The 19,869-nt window shown below is 47.5% G+C and overlaps 1 protein-coding gene across 8 annotated transcripts in view; it reads left to right on the forward strand.

Annotated features, from left to right (window-relative positions):
* Positions 1–19,869, forward strand: part of LOC139583304 (microtubule-associated protein 4-like) — a 153,603-nt gene that overhangs the window by 18,692 nt on the left and 115,042 nt on the right. For all 8 annotated transcript variants that reach the window (XM_071414219.1, XM_071414223.1, XM_071414221.1 and 5 more), the window contains exon 2: positions 16,000–16,190. In XM_071414219.1, coding sequence (XP_071270320.1) covers positions 16,004–16,190 — 187 coding nt within the window. In that variant the 5' untranslated portion in view covers positions 16,000–16,003. The remainder of the gene's footprint in view (positions 1–15,999; positions 16,191–19,869) is intronic.

Below are 19,869 nucleotides of genomic sequence, written 5' to 3' on the forward strand. Positions count from 1 at the left end.
CTCCTCTCATCTCTCTCGATCCCCTCCTCCTCTCATCTCTCATCTCTCTCCTCCCCTCCTAATCTCATCTCTCTCTCCTCCCCTCCTAATCTCATCTCTCTCTCCTACCCTCCTAATCTCATCTCTCTCTCCTCCCCCCTCCTCTCCTCTCATCTCTCTCTCCCCCCCTCCTCCTCTCATCTTTCTCTCCTCCTCTCCTCCTCTCATCTCTCCTCCCATCCTCTCATCTCTCTCCTCCCCCCTCCTCTCCTCTCATCTCTCTCCTACCCTCCTAATCTCATCTCTCTCTCGATCCCCTCCTCCTCTCATCTCTCATCTCTCTCCTCCCCTCCTAATCTCATCTCTCTCTCCTCCCCTCCTAATCTCATCTCTCTCTCCTACCCTCCTAATCTCATCTCTCTCTCCTCCCCCCTCCTCTCCTCTCATCTCTCTCCTACCCTCCTAATCTCATCTCTCTCTCCTCCCATCTCTCTCCTACCCTCCTAATCTCATCTCTCTCTCCTCCCCTCCTCCTCTCATCTTTCTCTCCTCCCCTCCTCCCCTCCTCTCATCTCTCTCGATCCCCTCCTCTCATCTCTCATCTCTCTCCTCCCCTCCTAATCTCATCTCTCTCTCCTACCCTCCGCCTCTCATCTCTCTCTCCTACCCTCCTAATCTCATCTCTCTCGATAGCCTCCTCCTCTCATCTCTGATTGGGTGATGGAACATACACCACTCATCTCTGATTGGGTGATGGAACATACACCACTCATCTCTGATTGGGTGATGGAACATACACCACTCGTCTCTGATTGGGTGATGGAACATACACCACTCGTCTCTGATTGGGTGATGGAACATACACCACTCGTCTCTGATTGGGTGATGGAACATACACCACTCGTCTCTGATTGGGTGTGCGTGTGTCCACTTGACAAACCATGTTTTTTTGCACCATTCTGAGCAGCAGTAGTCAATGTGAACAGCATGTCCAAGTTGAACAGAGGAACCAAACCGCTTGAAACAGGTGATCACAGAAACCACACGGTGACTGAATGAGTGCTATGCCACGGTGTAAACCACAGTGTTTAATCCACAGGCTTAGTTTTGAACTGGGTCTTCCTGCCTGCCAGGGCCCTCGCAGGACTAGTAGAGGACTTCCACAGAGAGCAACACAAAGCCTGCTGGGGTTTGTTAAGCTTGCTGACCTGAGGGTTTATTCAAAGGGCTGCAATGTTCAGAATGTTGTGTACTGGAGATAGAACTGCAGAGCTGGTACGGTTGTAAATACCGAGGCCAACATACAGGAACTCATGTCTGCTCTACTGAATGTATATCTAGCTGAAGGTGCATCCTCTTGGAAGCTCCCATTAACCACAGTCCACATCCATCTACAGCCCTGAGCTCTTGGCCCCTGAGCATTGAGCCCTTGGCCCCTGAGCATTGAGTCCTGAGCCCTTGGCCCCTGAGCATTGATCCCTTGGCCCCTGAGCCCCTGAGCATTGAGCCCTGAGCCCTTGGCCCCTGATCATTGAGCCCTTGGCCCCTGAGCCCTTGGCCCCTGAGCATTGAGCACTGAGCCCTTTGCCCCAGAGAATTTAGCATTGAGCCCTGAGCATTGAGCCCTGAGTATTGCGCATTGAGCCCTGGGCATTGGCCCCTGAGCATTGAGCCCTGAGTATTGAGCATTGAGCCCTGAGTATTGAGCCCTGAGCATTGAGCCCTTGGCCCCTGAGCATTGAGCCCTGAGCCCTTGGCCCCTGAGCATTGAGCCCTGAGCCCTTGGCCCCTGAGTATTGAGCCCTGAGCCCTTGGCCCCTGAGTATTGAGCCCTGAGCCCTTGGCCCCTGAGTATTGAGCCCTGAGCCCTTGGCCCCTGAGTATTGAGCCCTGAGCCCTTGGCCCCTGAGTATTGAGCCCTGAGCCCTTGGCCCCTGAGTATTGAGCCCTGAGCCCTTGGCCCCTGAGTATTGAGCCCTGAGCCCTTGGCCCCTGAGTATTGAGCCCTGAGCAGGAGGAGCAGGGAAAGTAGACGTACCTTATGTTAGCAAACAGTGAATGAGGAAAATGTCTGGCCTGTGGAGTTATTCCTGTCAATCACACTCTGTCTGCATGTAGTTTACAATGCCTGCACCTGTAACCCACCTGAAACCCATTAGACAGACACACTTCCCTGGGGCTCCTGGGGGGGGGGGGGGGGGGGCTGCTACATCCCTGCATTCCTGAAGGAGTTTTTCTCACGCTGTCAGAGTTCTCTCTGTCTCTCTCTTGCCCTCTCTCTCCCTCTCTTTCGCTCTCTGTCTCTCTCTTGCCCTCTCTCTTCCTCTCTTTCGCTCTCTGTCTCTCTCTTTCTCTCTCTGTCGCTCTCTTTCTCTCTCTGTCTCTCTCTTTCGCTCTCCATCTCTCTCTTTCTCTCTCTGTCTCTCTCTTACGCTCTCTGTCTCTCTCTTTCGCTCTCTGTCTCTCTCTTGCCCTCTCCCTCTCTCTCTTTCTCTCTCTGTCTCTCTCTTTCGCTCTCTGTCTCTCTCTTGCCCTCTCCCTCTCTCTCTTTCTCTCTCTGTCTCTCTCTTGCCCTCTCTCTCTTTCTCTCTCTGTCTCTCTCTTTCGCTCTCTGTCTCTCTCTTGCCCTCTCCCTCTCTCTCTTTCTCTCTGTCTCTCTCTTGCCCTCTCTCTCTTTCCCGTTCTCTCTCATTAATCAACATCACACAGTAACTGCCCTTCAGGCCTCTGTGGTGAAGCTCCACTGAACACATACCTCACCACGCTCTTACATAAATAACACGAAGAATAGCCAACGCCCTGGGAAATCAGGTGCCTGTGTGTACGTGTGTGTTTAGTGTGTACGTGTGTACTTGCGTGCGTGTGTTTAGTGTGTACGTGCGTACTTGCGTGCGTGTGTTTAGTGTGTACGTGCGTACTTGCGTGCGTGTGTTTAGTGTGTACGTGTGTGTGTAGTGTGTACGTGCGTGTGTTTAGTGTGTACGTGCGTGCGTGTGTTTAGTGTGTACGTGCGTGCGTGTGTTTAGTGTGTACGTGCGTGCGTGTGTTTAGTGTGTACGTGCGTACTTGCGTGCGTGTGAGTAGTGTGTACGTGCGTGCGTGTGTTTAGTGTGTACGTGTGTACTTGCGTGCGTGTGTTTAGTGTGTACGTGTGTACTTGCGTGCGTGTGTTTAGTGTGTACGTGCGTGTGTTTAGTGTGTGCGTGCGTGTGTTTAGTGTGTACGTGCGTACTTGCGTGCGTGTGTTTAGTGTGTACGTGCGTGCGTGTTTTTAGTGTGTACGTGCGTACTTGCGTGCGTGTGTGTAGTGTGTACGTGCGTGCGTGTATTTAGTGTGTACGTGTGTACTTGCGTGCGTGTGTTTAGTGTGTACGTGCGTGCGTGTTTTTAGTGTGTACGTGCGTACTTGCGTGCGTGTGTTTAGTGTGTACGTGTGTACTTGCGTGCGTGTGTTTAGTGTGTACGTGCGTACTTGCGTGCGTGTGTTTAGTGTGTACGTGTGTACTTGCGTGCGTGTGTTTAGTGTGTACGTGTGTACTTGTGTGCGTGTGTTTAGTGTGTACATGTGTGGCTTTACTATCTTATTGTAGCTAATGTTATAATATGGTTATGTCTACTCCAGTGTCATGCCTGAGGCCATGCCCCACAGTTCTCTCTGTCAAGTTGGCGGAAGTACATCAACATACTGTAGGCCTATCAGATCTCAAGAAAAGTCACTTTCCCTGTTTTGAGATACTAGAGGACAAATACCTCTGTGATACCTGGCTGTGGAAGGTATTCTGTCGTGATTTCAAGTTAACTATCCCTGAGGTGAACTATCCCTGAGATGAACTACCCCTGAGGTGAACTATCCCTGTGGTGAATTATCCCTGAGGTGAACTACCCCTGAGGTGAACTACCCCTGAGGTGAACTACCCCTGAGGTGAACTACCCCTGAGGTGAACTATCCCTGAGGTGAACTACCCCTGAGGTGAACTACCCCTGAGGTGAACTACCCCTGAGGTGAACTATCCCTGAGGTGAACTACCCCTGAGGTGAACTATCCCTTTAAGTGTAGAATACCTGTGTGTATTGAATCCAGTGTGCTGTCACTGGGGTAGTGACAGAGTGGTGCTGTACAGTGTTGTAGATTGTGTGGCCTGGGACTGGGGTAGTGACAGAGTGGTGCTGTACAGTGCTGTTGAATGTGTGGCCTGGGACTGGGGTAGTGACAGAGTGGTGCTGTACAGTGCTGTTGAATGTGTGGCCTGGGACTGGGGTAGTGACAGAGTGGTGCTGTACAGTGCTGTTGAATGTGTGGCCTGGGACTGGGGTAGTGACAGAGTGGTGCTGTACAGTGCTGTTAAATGTGTGGCCTGGGACTGGGGTAGTGGCAGAGTGGTGCTGTACAGTGCTGTTGAATGTGTGGCCTGGGACTGGGCTAGTGACAGAGTGGTGCTGTACAGTGCTGTTGAATGTGTGGCCTGGGACTGGGATAGTGACAGAGTGGTGCTGTACAGTGCTGTTGAATGTGTGGCCTGGGACTGGGCTAGTGACAGAGTGGTGCTGTACAGTGCTGTTGAATGTGTGGCCTGGGACTGGGCTAGTGACAGAGTGGTGCTGTACAGTGCTGTTGAATGTGTGGCCTGGGACTGGGCTAGTGACAGAGTGGTGCTGTACAGTGCTGTTGAATGTGTGGCCTGGGACTGGGGTAGTGACAGAGTGGTGCTGTACAGTGCTGTTGAATGTGTGGCCTGGGACTGGTAGTGAATCAGACCAGGAGGAATGTTGAAGACACCATCTCACTTAGATTAACGTCACAGCTGAACACTGGGCCTGTTGTAAACCTCATCAACTGGCCTACAAAGCAGCGACACAACCAGCAGACTCTACACAGCACATGTTTTCATTCGACAGGTATTTTGTTTCAGCTATCGTTGCTTATTCTGGGTTTGAAGAAACGAGGAAGCAGGGCACTTCCTCATGAAATCAACGCTAGATATAAAACAAGTATAAGAAATATACAGTATATTATCGCGGCCGTAAGCGTTGGAATTGTTGCTGTTGGTCCGTCCCATTGTGTTCAAAGCAGCCCGAAGAGTTTGATTCATTTTAAACCTGCCTTGCATGACTTTATAGGCTAGTAACAGAATGTATTATGGTGATATTTGAAACAATGTAAACAGGCTGTATACAGATCTGCCCTACAAGACACTGTCTCTCTGGTCTTCTCTGTGTGAACTGTGAGTGAGATCCCGCTGACTCTTTGGCTGTGTATTGATTGATAAGGCAGGGGTTAGTCCTGTTGGTATTGCCTGTAACTGTAACCATAACTATCTCCAGGTGGAGGTCGAGGCTCAGCCGGCTGCCCCCAGGGTCGAGGCTCTCTTTTGGAGAGGGTGACAGAGAGGCTTCTCTGAGTCACCGGCCTATAACAGGAGGACTGCGGTCACACCGGGGAATCCCAGGCATGGCCCGGCCCACTGATGGCACACACACACACACACACAGACACACACACACAGACACACACACACAGACACAGACACACACACACACACACAGACACACACACACACACACACACACACACACACACACACACACACACACACACACACACACACACACACACACACACACACACACACACACACACACACACACACACACACACACACACACACACACACAGACAACAACACAGTTGTGCGTGGGGCTGGTGGGGGACGTCCGTGGCCATGGAGGGAGCATCTAACTCCTTTAAATCTGCTGGGGACTCGTTTGCTATTAAATGTATATGTTTGTTGTTGTCACGGGGAAAGGTCTGATGGATACATTCATTTGTGAAAAATGTATTGAACTTGATGCAGCTAAAGAAAGCATTATTACTCATCATGAATAAATACTGTCGTTATCTTCAAATGCTTCCTGTCAAAACATCCAAGAGGATTATAATGGAGCCTTCCTGGACTAGGATCAGTTTCCACCACTGCACCCCTCTACTAGCTTGAACCACAAAATGGCTGCTCATTGTTCGACTCCAGGTGAGCGTAAATGGATGCGTGTCGGGAACCAGAAAGAAGGAGAAGAAGCGTTCTCGGTTCGCCTGCCTTCTTCCTCTACGTCCGGACTTAAGACTTTCGAATCGCTTTGAGCCCCTGTACCAGCAAAAAAATTCAAAAAAACGAAAAGCATTGTATTTGAGACAAATCATTCACTAAACCCTAAACCTCAACTACATCTTGTAATGAATAATGTGGAAATTAAGCAAGTTGAGGTGACTAAACTACTTGGAGTAACCCTGGATTGTAACCTGTCATGGTCAAAACATATTGATTCAACAGTAGCTAAGATGGTGAGAAGTCTGTCCATAATAAAGCACTGCTCTACCTTCTTAACAGCACTATCAACAAGGCAGGTCCTACAGGCCCTAGTTTTGTCTCACCTAGACTACTGTTCAGTAGTGTTGTCAGGTGCCACAAAGAGGGACTTAGGAAAATTGCAATTGGCTCAGAACAGGGCAGCACGGCTGGCCCTTGGATGTACACAGAGAGCTAACATTAATAATATGTATGTACATCTCTCCTGGCTCAAAGTGGAGGAGAGATTGACTTCATTACTACTTGTATTTGTGAGAGGTATTGACATGTTGAATGCACCGATCTGTCTCTTTGAACTACTAGCACACAGCTCGGACACCCACGCATACCCCACAAGACATGCCACCAGAGGTCTCTTCACAGTCCCCATGTCCAGAACAGAGTATGGGAGGTGCACAGTACTACATAGAGCCATGACTACATGGAACTCTATTCCACATCAGGTAACTGATGCAGCAGTAGAATCAGATTTTAAAACACAGATAAAAATACACCTTATGGAACACCGGGGACTGTGAAGCAACACATGCATACAAACACACGATAACATACGTTACACACATGTACACATGGATTTTGTGTTGTAGATATGTGGTAGTACTGAAGAGTAGAGGCCTGAGGGGACACACTTAATATGTTGTGAAATCTGTTGTGAATGTATTGTAATGTTTTTAAATTGCATAATTGCCTTAATTTTGCTGTACCCCAGGAAGAGTAGCTGCTGCCTTGACAGGAACTAATGGGGATCCATAATAAACCCCAGGAAGAGTAGCTGCTGTCTTGACAGGAACTAATGGGGATCCTTAATAAACCCCAGGAAGAGTAGCTGCTGCCTTGGCAGGAACTAATGGGGATCCTTAATAAACCCCAGGAAGAGTAGCTGCTGCCTTGGCAGGAACTAATGGGGATCCTTAATAAACCCCAGGAAGAGTAGCTGCTGCCTTGGCAGGAACTAATGGGGCTCCTTAATAAACCCCAGGAAGAGTAGCTGCTGTCTTGGCAGGAACTAATGGGGATCCTTAATAAACCCCAGGAAGAGTAGCTGCTGCCTTGGCAGGAACTAATGGGGATCCTTAATAAACCCCAGGAAGAGTAGCTGCTGCCTTGGCAGGAACTAATGGGGATCCTTAATAAACCCCAGGAAGAGTAGCTGGTGCCTTGGCAGGAACTAATGGGGATCCATAATAAGCCCCAGGAAGAGTAGCTGCTGCCTTGACAGGAACTAATGGGGATCCTTAATAAACCCCAGGAAGAGTAGCTGCTGCCTTGGCAGGAACTAATGGGGATCCATAATAAGCCCCAGGAAGAGTAGCTGCTGCCTTGACAGGAACTAATGGGGATCCTTAATAAACCCCAGGAAGAGTAGCTGCTGCCTTGACAGGAACTAATGGGGATCCTTAATAAACCCCAGGAAGAGTAGCTGCTGCCTTGGCAGGAACTAATGGGGATCCTTAATAAACCCCAGGAAGAGTAGCTGCTGCCTTAGCAGGAACTAATGGGGATCCATAATAAACCCCAGGAAGAGTAGCTGCTGCCTTGGCAGGAACTAATGGGGATCCATAATAAGCCCCAGGAAGAGTAGCTGCTGCCTTGACAGGAACTAATGGGGATCCTTAATAAACCCCAGGAAGAGTAGCTGCTGCCTTGACAGGAACTAATGGGGATCCTTAATAAATACAAATACAAATACAGGGAACCAACCACCTGCTTGTAATTTCAGCCATCTTGTCATGTGTGAACAGCATGGAGAAAAAGGCCTGTGTCAGCTGTCTACAGATCAGTAGAAACAGGCCCGTGTCAGCTGTCTGCAGATCAGTAGAAACAGGCCCGTGTCAGCTGTCTGCAGATCAGTAGAAACAGGCCCGTGTCAGCTGTCTGCAGATCAGTAGAAACAGGCCCGTGTCAGCTGTCTGCAGATCAGTAGAAACAGGCCCGTGTCAGCTGTCTACAGATCAATAGAACAGGCCTCTGTCAGCTGTCTGCAGATCAGTAGAAACAGGGCTGTGTCAGCTGTCTGCAGATCAGTAGAAACAGGCCCGTGTCAGCTGTCTGCAGATCAGTAGAAACAGGCCTGTGTCCGCTGTCTGCAGATCACTAGAAACAGGTCCGTGTCAGCTGTCTGCAGATCAGTAGAAACAGGTCCGTGTCAGCTGTCTGCAGATCAGTAGAAACAGGCCCGTGTCAGCTGTCTGCAGATCAGTAGAAACAGGCCTGTGTCAGCTGTCTGCAGATCAGTAGAAACAGGCCTGTGTCAGCTGTCTGCAGATCAGTAGAAACAGGCCTGTGTCAGCTGTCTGCAGATCACTAGAAACAGGTCCGTGTCAGCTGTCTGCAGATCAGTAGAAACAGGGCTGTGTCAGCTGTCTGCAGATCAGTAGAAACAGGCCCGTGTCAGCTGTCTGCAGATCAGTAGAAACAGGCCTGTGTCCGCTGTCTGCAGATCACTAGAAACAGGTCCGTGTCAGCTGTCTGCAGATCAGTAGAAACAGGTCCGTGTCAGCTGTCTGCAGATCAGTAGAAACAGGCCCGTGTCAGCTGTCTGCAGATCAGTAGAAACAGGGCTGTGTCAGCTGTCTGCAGATCAGTAGAAACAGGTCCGTGTCAGCTGTCTGCAGATCAGTAGAAACAGGTCCGTGTCAGCTGTCTGCAGATCAGTAGAAACAGGCCCGTGTCAGCTGTCTGCAGATCAGTAGAAACAGGGCTGTGTCAGCTGTCTGCAGATCAGTAGAAACAGGCCTGTGTCAGCTGTCTGCAGATCAGTAGAAACAGGCCTGTGTCAGCTGTCTGCAGATCAGTAGAAACAGGTCCGTGTCAGCTGTCTGCAGATCAGTAGAAACAGGCCCGTGTCAGCTGTCTGCAGATCAGTAGAAACAGGGCTGTGTCAGCTGTCTGCAGATCAGTAGAAACAGGCCTGTGTCAGCTGTCTGCAGATCACTAGAAACAGGCCTGTGTCAGCTGTCTGCAGATCACTAGAAACAGGTCCGTGTCAGCTGTCTGCAGATCAGTAGAAACAGGCCTGTGTCAGCTGTCTGCAGATCAGTAGAAACAGGCCTGTGTCAGCTGTCTGCAGATCACTAGAAACAGGCCTGTGTCAGCTGTCTGCAGATCACTAGAAACAGGTCCGTGTCAGCTGTCTGCAGATCAGTAGAAGCAGGCCCGTGTCAGCTGTCTGCAGATCAGTAGAAACAGGCCTGTGTCAGCAGGCTGCAGATCAGTAGAAACAGGCCTGTGTCAGCTGTCTGCAGATCAGTAGAAAGCTCTGTACAGGGCTTCACACACACACACAAACACACACACACAGTTGGCTGGGGCAGAGACCAGTCCTGTTGAAGTGAAAGTGGAAGGTGAATGAGTGCTGTTTTCAAACATTCAAAGACCACTGGGTGCCAGCCAGAGTGTGAGTCACTGCACACAAACATTCATACAGTCAGTCACACACAGAGAGAGAGATACGGTTAGATCAGATGCAGAACGCTAACAGTCAGTCTCACACACAGAGAGAGAGATACGGTTAGATCAGATGCAGAACGCTAACAGTCAGTCTCACACACAGAGAGATACGGTTAGATCAGATGCAGAACGCTAACAGTCAGTCTCACACAGAGAGATACGGTTGCAGAGTTCTGCTAAACCAGGAAGTGTCATCACCTCTTTTGGAAAGTGACATGATGACATCAGAGGTCAGAGTTCCTCTCGGCTGTCTTCTATCCGCTCAGTAGAGAACATGATGTCTTGTCTGGGGGATTTTGGGGATTTATTTCAACATTTGCAGTAATTAATGAAAGGTTCTATTAAATGTTATATTTCATGTTTTGAACTGATCATGGGTTGTGGCTCAGGTAAACCAGATATGCACAAAAGATACATTTTAATATATGAACTAATAATCACCAATATAAATACTAGACAGTCAGGGAGAATCGAAAATTCCATAAATGTCATGGGGCCTATTGATTTTGTTATAATGTTTGAGTCACTCAGATACCATAAGATCAAGGCATAAGCCATGGCGAAATGTGTATAGTTGTAGGAAATTAGGTTTAAAATTGCAAATATTCTCTCAGCCACATGGCGAAATGTGTATAATTGCGTGAAATTAGCTTTGAAACTGAAATGTTTCTCTCAGCCACATGGCAAAATGTGTAGCTTTGCAGGAAATTAGCTTTAAAACAGCCAAACTGTCTCTGCAACCTAGAGGAGGTTCTCTACAACCGGCCCTGGCATTGCGCTGTGCCCAGGGTGGCAGGAAGGGGATGTTAAAACACAGTGCACACTAAATAGTGCACCTGCAGTATCCACCATGTCTGCCGAGTCAACACGTAGGAGTGACACTTCAAAAAATCCTAGTCCATAGATCTTGATTGGCATTACGTCAGGTTTGGCCCGTTGTCTGCTATTGTGGCTGTTTTGAAATGCCCTTAAAAACATTTCTTTATCTGTATTTTCGCTTTAGAGGATTTTAGTTGTGAATCTCACAGGTTTTTTTCCCCCCTCCTTAAATGACATTTTGCCTTTTAGCACGGTTGAATGTCAGCTTTGTTGATCGTCGTTTCACATTTCTCTATGACTCACCTGTGTGAGCTGTCAGCTACTCCGTCTGTTGACACACTATAGTGATCTGTTGTAGCAGGTTCGATAGCATTAACCTCATGTCAGCCAGAGCACACACACACAAAATGGTGTCCGAGTGGCCACACCAACGGGTTCATGTTAGAATCCAGAAACTACAGCAACACCATTTGTGTTGTTTTCTTCGAGAGAAACTCCACTAGTTTCAATTCAAGGTCAGTTTAAATACCATGATTGTGAAAGAAGCCAAGCTAGCCAGCTGCAATGAATTGGTCCACAAGCTGGAGTTATATTGGGTCTCATCATTAGAGTTATATTGGGTCTCATCATTAGAGTTATATTGGGTCTCATCATTAGAGTTATATTGGGTCTCATCATTAGAGTTATATTGGGTCTCATCATTAGAGTTATATTGGGTCTCATCATTGGAGTTATATTGGGTCTCATCATTGGAGTTATTTTGGGTCTCATCATTAGAGTTATATTGGGTCTCATCATTAGAGTTATATTGGGTCTCATCATTAGAGTTATATTGGGTCTCATCATTAGAGTTATATTTGGTCTCATCATTAGAGTTATATTTGGTCTCATCATTAGAGTTATATTGGGTCTCATCATTGGAGTTATATTGGGTCTCATCATTGGAGTTATTTTGGGTCTCATCATTAGAGTTATATTGGGTCTCATCATTAGAGTTATATTGGGTCTCATCATTAGAGTTATATTGGGTCTCATCATTAGAGTTATATTGGGTCTCATCATTAGAGTTATATTGGGTCTCATCATTAGAGTTATATTGGGTCTCATCATTAGAGTTATATTTGTTCTCATCATTAGAGTTATATTGGGTCTCATCATTAGAGTTATATTGGGTCTCATCATTAGAGTTATATTGGGTCTCATCATTAGAGTTATATTGGGTCTCATCATTGGAGTTATTTTGGGTCTCATCATTAGAGTTATATTGGGTCTCATCATTAGAGTTATATTGGGTCTCATCATTAGAGTTATATTGGGTCTCATCATTAGAGTTATATTGGGTCTCATCATTAGAGTTATATTTGGTCTCATCATTAGAGTTATATTGGGTCTCATCATTAGAGTTATATTTGGTCTCATCATTTCCATTGAAGCAACGTTGGTGGGTGCGGCATGGCTTATTCTCCCCTCACAGACATGAGGCTGGTTTTACTAGTGAAACTGGGGACTGTTTTAACCACTCTGGCTTATTGGTGTTAGCCAAGGCCTGATAGAGGTACACCCTCCCCACTGGAGACCGTGTGTATACTACTGCAACTTACAGGATCCTCCCATACACTCTGTACTGTGAATGTTCACGTTTCAGTTGATTTGTATAGCTCCAGAGGGAAATCTAGTTTGCAGTAAATACAATACAAAACATTTACAGCAGTGGAGGCTGGTGGGAGGAGCTGTAGGAGGAGGGGCTCATTGTAATGTCTGGAATGGAATCAATAGAACCGTATCAGTCATATGAAACCACATGTTTGACTCTGTTCCATTGATTCCATTCCAGCCATTACAATGAGCCTGTCCTCCTATAGCTCCTTCCACCAGCCTCCTCTGATTTACAGACCGTGTAAAACCAGTCTCGATACTATACATTTTGTCATTGACTCAACAGTGTAACATTGACTGGGCTATCAAATGAGAAGTACCTGAAAAGCAGTGGAGGCTGCTGAGGGGAAGACAACTCATAATAATGTCTGGAACGGAGCAAATGGAATGGAATCAAACACATGGAAAACGTGTTGGATGTATTTGGTACCATTCCACCTGTTCTGCTCCAGTCATTACCACGAGCCTTTCTCCCCAATTTAGGTGCCACCAACCTCCTGTGGGTGAAAAGGCTAAAAGGTAGGCGTTGTTTCCCTTGTTCCTCAGTGCCCATATAGTCACCTACCAGACTGTCCAGCAGATGGCGCTCCTGGCCTGTTATAGTGTTATACACTGACAAAACATTAAGGACACCTGCTCTTTCCATGACATAGACTGACCAGGTGAATCCAGGTGAAAGATATGATCCCTTATTGATATCACTTGTTAAATCCACTTCAATCAGTGTAGATGAAGGGGAGACAGGTTAAATTATTATTTTTAAGCCTTGAGACAATTGAGACATGGATTGTGTATGTGTGTCATTCAGAGGGTGAATGTGCAAGACAAAATATTTAAGTGCCTTTGAATGGGGTATGGTAGTAGGTGCCAGGCGCACTGTTTTGAGTGTGTCATGAACTGCAACGCTGCTGGGGTTTTCACACTGAACAGTTTCCTGTGTGTATCAAGAATGGTCCACCACCCAAAGGACATCCAGCCAACTTGACACAACTGTGGGAAGCATTGGAGTCAACATTGGCCATCATCCCTGTGGAACGCTTTCGAAACCTTGGAGTCCAGGCCCCGAACGAACTGAGGATGTTCTGAGGGCAAAAGTACACTCAGTATATATACACAGCTCTGTGAAAAGAGAAAGAGAGAGGGAGGGCTCCACCATACAGACTGTAGCCCTGTAGTACACTGGCTGGTGACTTAGGAAACTCTTTGTTTACGTACGTACACAATGTGAAAGTGTGTACAGAGGGAAAGATGCAGAGAGGGGACAAAGATTTCAAAGAGAGGGAGAAAGTTAGATTTCAAGATTTCAAAGAGAGGGAGAAAGTTAGATTTCAACGAGGGGGGGGGGGGGGGGGGGGGTGCTAGATTTAGAGAAGTGCACTCCGGGTTAGCTGTCCTCACTGCACTGGATGTGTGAGTTCTGCCTGGCTGGGAGGGAGAGAGAGAGAGGGAGGGAGAGAGATGGAAGGAGGGGGAGAGAGAGAGAGGGGGAAGGATGGAGGGAGAGAGAGAGAGAGGGAGGAGGGAGGGGGAAGGAGGGAGGGAGGAGAGGGAGGGAGGGAGAGAGAGGGAAGGAGGGAGGAGAGGGGGAGGGAGGGAGGGAGAGGGAAGAAGGGAGAGGAGGGAAGGAGGGGAGGGAGAGGGAGGGAGAGAGAGGGAGGGAGGGAGAGAGAGGGAAGGAGGAAGGAGAGAGAGGGAGAGGGAGGGAGAGAGAGGGAGGGAGGGAGGGAGGGAGAGAGAAGGAGGAAGGGAGAGAGAGAGAGAGGGAGGGAGGGAGGGAGGGAGGGAGGGAGGGGGAGAGAGAGAGAGAGAGAGAGAGAGAGAGAGAGAGAGAGAGAGAGAGAGAGAGAGAGAGAGAGAGAGAGAGAAGGAGGTTTTGCTGGAACGTGTGCTGCTCTGCTCAGCACTAAACCCAATCCATTTCTCTGATACACCATTGGCACATGCTATCCTAATCTTCTTGATTGAGGAAACCAGGGGGAGGAGGGGACAGTGTAAAAAGGCAAGAATGGGGGAGAGATTAGAGAGAGAGACAGAGATAGAGACAGACAGGCTCAGCCTGTTGGGAAATGAAAACATAGAGAGAGAGAGAGAGAGAGAGAGAGAACCTGTCATTAAGCCTCCAACATCGGTGAAAGATGACACCATATGACTTGGCAGATTCTCGCAGCGTCCGCTGGTCACATGACTCTATAGCTGTGTCTATCTCGCTGGCCTGATCATCAACCAGCCTTTCCCCTGCGTGTCTGTCTGTCTGTCTGTCTGTCTGTCTGTCTGTGTAGTTTACCCTAGCGCTACAGCACCATATAACCTAGCACAGAGTGGGCTGTTGTCTGTCTGTCTGTCTGTCTGTCTGTCTGTCTGTCTGTCTGTCTGTCTGCCTGTCTGTGTAGTTTACCCTAGCGCTACAGCACCATATAACCTAGCACAGAGTGGGCTGTTGTCTGTCTGTCTGTCTGTCTGTCTGTCTGTCTGTCTGTCTGTCTGTGTAGTTTACCCTAGCGCTACAGCACCGTATAACCTAGCACAGAGTGGGTCGTTGTCTGTCTGTCTGTCTGTCTATCTGTGTAGTTTACCCTAGCGCTACAGCACCATATAACCTAGCACAGAGTGGGCTGTTGTCTGTCTGTCTGTCTGTCTGTCTGTCTGTCTGTCTGTCTGTCTGTCTGTCTGTCTGTCTGTCTGTCTGTCTGTCTGTGTAGTTTACCCTAGCGCTACAGCACCGTATAACCTAGCACAGAGTGGGTCGTTGTCTGTCTGTCTGTCTGTCTATCTGTGTAGTTTACCCTAGCGCTACAGCACCATATAACCTAGCACAGAGTGGGCTGTTGTCTGTCTGTCTGTCTGTCTGTCTGTCTGTCTGTCTGTCTGTCTGTCTGTCTGTCTGTCTGTGTAGTTTACCCTAGCGCTACAGCACCATATAACCTAGCACAGAGTGGGCTGTTTTCTGTCTGTCTGTCTGTCTGTCTGTCTGTCTGTCTGTCTGTCTGTCTGTCTGTCTGTCTGTGCAGTTTACCCTAGCGCTACAGCACCATATAACCTAGCACAGAGTGGGCGGTTTTCTCGTTCGGAACATCCGTGGATGTCTGTGTGGGCCTAGCAGAGAGGCTGCCCCCTGGTGGCCCAGAAGGGCATTACATTACAGACAGTGTGTTAGATAGAGACAGAGAGGCTGACCCCTTGTGGCCCAGAAGGGCATTACATTACAAACAGTGTGTTAGATAGAGACAGAGAGGCTGCCCCCTTGTGGCCCAGAAGGGCATTACATTACAGACAGTGTGTTAGATAGAGACAGAGAGGCTGACCCCTGGTGGCCCAGAAGGGCATTACATTACAGACAGTGTGTTAGATAGAGACAGAGAGGCTGCCCCCTTGTGCCCCAGAAGGGCATTACATTACAGACAGTGTGTTAGATAGAGACAGAGAGGCTGCCCCCTGGTGGCCCAAAAGGGCATTACATTAGACAGTGTGTTAGATAGAGACAGAGGTCATGAATGATGCTAAATATACTATTTGAGTTGTTGGGACAGTTAAAATGTAACATACACTGATGTTTACAGCTCTACATCATAAACTATTGTATTATGTATTATGTATGTTATGACATTTATGAATATCATTCAAATGTTTCATCCATCCAAAACTTCCTGCATCCCATTGAAATTCCATATCTAATCATACGCCTCTGCTTGTCCCTGTCTCTGCCCCCACCCCACCCACACACACCTCCCTCCAGAACCATGGAGGAGCTGGACCTGAGTCTGAGTGATGCTCTGACGGACAGCGTCCCCCAGGAGGGTCCAGAGGGCCTGGTGGAGAGAGACTTTGTGGCCCAGCTGGAGTCTGAGGCCTTCGATGACCAGGTGGGCGAGACGGTGGGCAAGACAGACTACATCCCCCTGCTGGACAATGATGGGACCAGGGCAGGTGAGCTGGCCGGAGGGCATGGGGTCGGGGGGACGAGGGGATGGGGAGGGGGCATGAGGGAGGTCATTGAGGTCAGTCATTAATACCCTAATGGGACAAGAGAAGGGGATTGAATGAACACCTGCCATGCTAACCAACTACTATTTTTTCATGTTGTGTGTCTGTAATTTTTGTAATGACTTGGTGCTGCCTATCTTGGCCAGGATGCTCTTGAAAAAGAGATTTCAAATCTCAATGAGCCCTTCCTGGTTAAATAAAGGTTAAATAAATAAAACTATAGAAGCTAATTAGCCTACAGTGAATAACTTAGAATTTATGCTCCTACGGGCTTCCAAGTGCACATCCTTCCTAGCCAGGGGATGTGCTCAGTGAAGGAGAGGTGGCTAAGGTCGTGGTGTATTGAGGTGTAAGACTCACGCTTTTCTCTCAGGATAATACTCTCCTCTCAGGGTAATGCTCTCCTCTCAGGGTAATGCTCTCCTCTCAGGGTAATGCTCTCCTCTCAGGGTAATGCTCCCCTCTCAGGAAAATTATTTCCTCTCAGAGTTGTCGTGTCTTTGACTATGCCAGATTAATTGCTATGACATGCTATTCTATAAAATAATTTCTCCGTAATTAATATTACCTGATTGAACTAATCATGTAAATATTAATTAACTAGAGAGGGACACCACAAAATAATATTTATAGAGCTGTTATCTTCCGAATAAACTCTTAAAGATTTAGTAATATTTTACTAAATAGCAGTCACATTAATCGTCATTTTATTCAGTCTCATCTGAAAGTGGTAAATCCTTTGTTATCTGCAAGAATCCTGGCTAACAAGTTGAATCAGCAATACAAAATTGGGTTTAATTATTTATTTACTAAATACCTAACTAATCACACAGAAACACACATACACAATTAAATCATAACTTGATTACAAAGTACGTCATACAGAAAAACGTCCCTAGCGGGCGGAATAGATATGACAGCTTGTTACACAAAGGGAAGGGGCTGAGTCTTAGTGAAAGAGCGGGAGACTGGAACATAGCTGTGCTATCGTAAATACAGTATCTGATGCATTCTAAATTACCACCCATTTGAAAAGGAAAATGTAATAAATATTTACTCTGAGCTGCGCTTCAGTAGGTTGGTGGTAGATGGAAGACCGTATCGCCAACCCGAGTCCTCTGTCCTTTGGAGAATGTCTCTGGTAGTCACGGGATACGTTGGAGGAACGTTGTGTGTAGTAGACGGGATACTCGGACTGTCCTTCCTAACCTGCGTTTAGCTGTTGCTAACTCAACGGCTAGGAGATATCACTTCTGTAGTGAATACGGGTTCAAAGTTCATACCATTCACAATCAAAGTCCATGCTGATGTTGGCTTAGTTCTGTAGTTATTATCTGAACCATTCTGACACCGGATCGTCATCCTGGCGTACCCGGAACAGAAAGTTATCTTTTCGTCAATGGCTTTATATAGTGGAGGGAGAGGGGTGTGTCTGAAAAGTTTATAACCCATGTCTCTTCACAGGGGCGTGCCCCTGGTTGAGCAGAAGCCAAATTTATGAAAACCCAGATCTCTCATTTGGAAGCTACAATTACATTTAATCTCTTCACAAATAATCTCATATTCAAACATTTGAATTAAACAACAATTCCATTTGAATTCGATACCTCTGACGTTTAGACTTTCCACAGTAGAGTTTATGTCATTCTATCATTGATGAGAATGTGCCAGATGACAACCGAACTGACATAATATACCTTAAGTACCACCGCATATGTTCAGTTGGTCGGATTACCAGAATATAGTTCATTCCACCTTCTGATGTCCCCAGAATCTCTATGTTAACCAAGGGGTTTTCTTATGTCACATCAGTAGGGAAGAGGAACGGGGGAGGGGGGAAAGAGGTATTTATGACTGTCATAAACCTACCCCCACTGCCAACGTCATGACAGAGTAATGCTCTCCTCTCAGGATAATTCTCTCCTCTCAGGGTAATGCTCCCCTCTCAGGATGTTTGTGTGTAATGTTACGTAACCTTACGTAAGCATCTCCAGATAAGTGACTGATAATGCCATACAGCTGGACAAGGCCTGCCGCTTTGGATCTGACAGTGTGTCAGTCCAGCGGCTGTGGCCTGATTTTAGTGGAGTGTGTTTGTGTTTGTGCGTGTGTGTGTCCAGCCGACTGTGCCTCAGCTTTGGGCCATGTCTATTGTCCAGACAATCTGTCCAGAGTTGCAGACTGTGTGTGTGTGTGCAGTTTTCCATGATGGTCAACTTCAGAAGTGCTGTGGGCAGTAATCATGCCATGTGCGTTAGTTCCTAGCTGACACCGACCAGCAGCATACCGCCCTGCATCCCACTGCTGGCTTACCTCTGAAGCTAAGCAGGGTTGGTCCCGGTCGGTCCCTAGATGGGAGACCAGATGCTGCTGGAAGTGGTGTTGGAGGGCCAGTATGAGGCACTCTTTCCTCTGGTCTAAAAAAATATCCCAGGGCAGTGATTGGGGACATTGCCCTGTGTAGGGTGCTGTCTCTTAGATTAAACAGGTGTCCTGACTCTCTGTGGTCACTAAAGATCCCATGGCACTTGGGGGGTGTTAACCCCGGTGCCCTGACTAAATTCCCAATCTGGTCCTCATACCATCATGGCCACCTAATCATCCCCAGTTTACAATTGGCTCATTCATCCCCCCTCCTCTCCCCTGTAATTATTTCCCAGGTTGTTGCTGTAAATGACAATGTTTTTTCAGTCAGTTTACCTGGTAAAATAAACACACTGACACGCCTTGTTGGGGTGTATGTGTGTGTCCAAGCAGAAAGCTAATAGTTAGTTGGCCTAATGTGTGTGTGTGTGTGCGTGTGTGTGCGTGTGCGTGTGCGTGTGTGTGTGTGTGTGAACAGATGCCAACCCTGTGTTGGAGAATGGCGAGCAGAACGCCCAAGGGGCACAAAAACCTGGTAAGAGTTAATTCCCAGAATTCTTCTGTCCTTGGCGACTCTGAAAGTACCACCTGACCGTCCTCACTTCCCTCCATCCTCTTTTACTTCCTGTGTCCTCGTCCTTCGCTTCTCGTATTTCACTTATTTCTCCTTTTGAGTGTTTTGAGTGTGTGTGGGTGTGTGTGTGGGTTTGCTCCTTTCATAATTTTATAGTCAACCAAGGACTTTCAGGTCAGGATGTGAAGTTAGTTATATGTTGGTTGGACTTTTTGAGGTTCATCGACATCCTGTGATGCTCACATAAGAGCACAAGGCCTTTAATTTGTCTTTAATTTCCTCTCTACTGTTTATAGAGAAACATCTTTACCTTGTCCTGTCTCTGAGGATGTCCACAGTAAACCAATAGAATCGTCTGGATTCTTATTGATGCTTTGTGTATAAGAACCTTGAAGTGAATAAACAGTCTGTTTCTGTGAACATTCACGTTGCACTTTCTGAAGGTCTGCCATGGATCGTTTCAGTTTCTGTAGGGCTGCCGTGGATCGTTTCAGGTTCTGTAGGTCTGCCGTGGATCGTTTCAGGTTCTGTAGGTCTGCCATGGATCGTTTCAGTTTCTGTAGGGCTGCCGTGGATCGTTTCAGTTTCTGTAGGGCTGCCGTGGATCGCTTCAGTTTCTGAAGGGCTGCCGTGGATCGTTTCAGTTTCTGAAGGTCTGCCGTGGATCGCTTCAGTTTCTGAAGG

The sequence above is a fragment of the Salvelinus alpinus genome, chromosome 8 (genome assembly GCF_045679555.1).
Source record: "Salvelinus alpinus chromosome 8, SLU_Salpinus.1, whole genome shotgun sequence".
Taxonomy (NCBI): domain Eukaryota; kingdom Metazoa; phylum Chordata; class Actinopteri; order Salmoniformes; family Salmonidae; genus Salvelinus; species Salvelinus alpinus.